This window comes from Priapulus caudatus, unplaced genomic scaffold (assembly GCF_000485595.1).
Source record: "Priapulus caudatus unplaced genomic scaffold, Priapulus_caudatus-5.0.1 Scaffold2194, whole genome shotgun sequence".
In the NCBI taxonomy this organism is placed as follows: domain Eukaryota; kingdom Metazoa; phylum Priapulida; class Priapulimorpha; order Priapulimorphida; family Priapulidae; genus Priapulus; species Priapulus caudatus.
The window spans coordinates 33,780-35,749 of NW_014579255.1; the positions used below are offsets into that span (position 1 = coordinate 33,780).

General features: G+C 46.8%; 1 protein-coding gene across 1 annotated transcript in view; it reads right to left on the reverse strand.

Annotated features, from left to right (window-relative positions):
* The window catches only part of LOC106818377 (solute carrier family 13 member 5-like), a 13,426-nt gene extending 11,876 nt beyond the window's left edge, over positions 1 to 1,550 (reverse strand). Inside the window, exons 1-2 of the mRNA XM_014823092.1 lie at positions 1,380 to 1,550; positions 620 to 759 (exon numbers count right to left, since the gene is read on the reverse strand). Of these exons, the coding sequence (XP_014678578.1) occupies positions 620 to 759; positions 1,380 to 1,505 (266 nt within the window). The 5' untranslated portion in view covers positions 1,506 to 1,550. The remainder of the gene's footprint in view (positions 1 to 619; positions 760 to 1,379) is intronic.
* Positions 1,551 to 1,970: the final 420 nt, after the last annotated feature.

Here is a 1,970-nt window from a genome sequence, read left to right on the forward strand (position 1 = left end):
ATAGATAGATAGATAGATAGATAGATAGATAGATAGATAGATCGATAAAGAGAGATATAGATAGATAGAGAGAGATATAGATAGATAGAGATAAATAGATAGATAGATAGATAGAAGAGATTAGATAGATAGATAGATAGAGTAGAGGAGATATACGGAGAGATTAGTAGAAAAATGATAGATAATGAGAATATTCCATAAACACAGTGACCATATCCCATAAACACAGTGATCATATCCCATAAACACAGTGATCATATCTTATAATCACAGTGACCATATCCCATAAACACAGTGATCATATCCCATAAACACAGTGATTATATCCCATAAGCACAGTGATCATATCCCATAAACACAGTGACCATATCCCATAAACACAGTGATCATATCCCATAAACACAGTGATTATATCCCATAAACACAGTGATCATATCCCATAAACACAGTGACCATATCCCATAAACACAGTGATCATATCCCATAAACACAGTGATCATATCCCATAAACACAGTGATCATATCGACGTTATTCAAGTATTTAAAAAAATTAATGGTCAGAATCAGTGCGCAGAGTTGTGACGTCAGCGGGGTCATTATCATACTGACCTTCAGATACTGGGCGGCCACGGTAGTGGAGTTAAGTACACCCATCATAGGCAGGAAGATGATGGGGATGAGCGAGGTGACCGCCAGGGGCAGCACCTCCGCCATCCAATAGAGCGCCATGACAAGCACGGTGAAGAGACAGTTACCGGACTGTAACATAGAGAGAGGAGAGCGAGAGTTAGCGAGGGTGTGGGGGATGGAGAGAGGGAGGGTGGGAGAGAGAAAAAAGGGGGGAGTGAGGGAGGGGAGCCAAAGTGGCAGGAAAGGATGTAGAGAGAGGGAGATGGGTGGGAGGAAGGGAGAAGTAAGGAGGAAGTGAGAGTAGTGGAGGACAAGAGGGAGAGAGGGAGGGAGGAAAGGAGGGAGAAATAGGCGGGTGTATAGTAGGAAGAGGGAGGGAGGGAATGAGAGAGGAAAGGAGGGAGAATGGGGAGGCGGGAGTAAAGTAACGTAAGGAGAGATAGAGATTGAGAGGGAGAAAGGGAGAGGGACGGAAGGAGGGGGGAGGAAGAGGGAGAGAGGGACACAGAGAGAGAGGGGGACGTAGATAGAGAGAGAGAGGGACGGAAAGAGAGGGACGTAGATAGAGAGAGAGAGAGAGAGAGAGAGAGAGAGAAGGGTAGAAGGAGGGAAGGAGGGGAAGAAGAAGGAGAGAGAGCGACGGAGAGAGAGAGGGACGTAGATAGAAAGAGAGAGGGATAGGGAGGGAAGGAGGGGAAAGAGGGAGAGAGAGAAACGTAGATAGGTGAAGGGAGGGATTGAGCACTCACCTTTGTTCCTATGGCAGGTATAGGAAGCACCCATTGTAGCAACGCCAGCAGCGGCGGTCCCGCTATAAGAATGATAGTCTTACGGAACGCCAACAACTCCAGTCCAACCTTCTTGCAACCATCCATCGTACGGACGGGTTGACCTTGGAGATGGTAAGGGTCACGGGGTCAGCGGTAGAGGTCACGCTCGATCTGCGCTTGCGCATCACCTCAACTGAAGCGCGCGCGGAAATTCTGAAAAATAATGGATGAAAATTTTGTGATTTTTCGGTTTCTCGGTTCCTCGCCCTCTCTATCTATCTCGCTCTCCCTCTCTCCCTCTTTTCCTCTCGCGCTCTCTCTCTCTCTCTACTCTCTCCTCTCTCTCTCTCTCTCTCTCTCTCTCTCTCTCATCATCTTTTCTCATCTCTCTCTCTCAATCTCTCTCTCTCTCTATCTCTTTCTCTTTCCTCTCATCATCTCTCTTCGCTCTCATCTTTTTCCACGCGACCTTCTCTACTATCTCTTCTCTCTGTCCTCTGTCGCATTATTTCTCTCTCTTTCTCTTTCGTTCTGTCTCTCTCTTTCGCTCTCTGTCTCTCGCTGTATTTT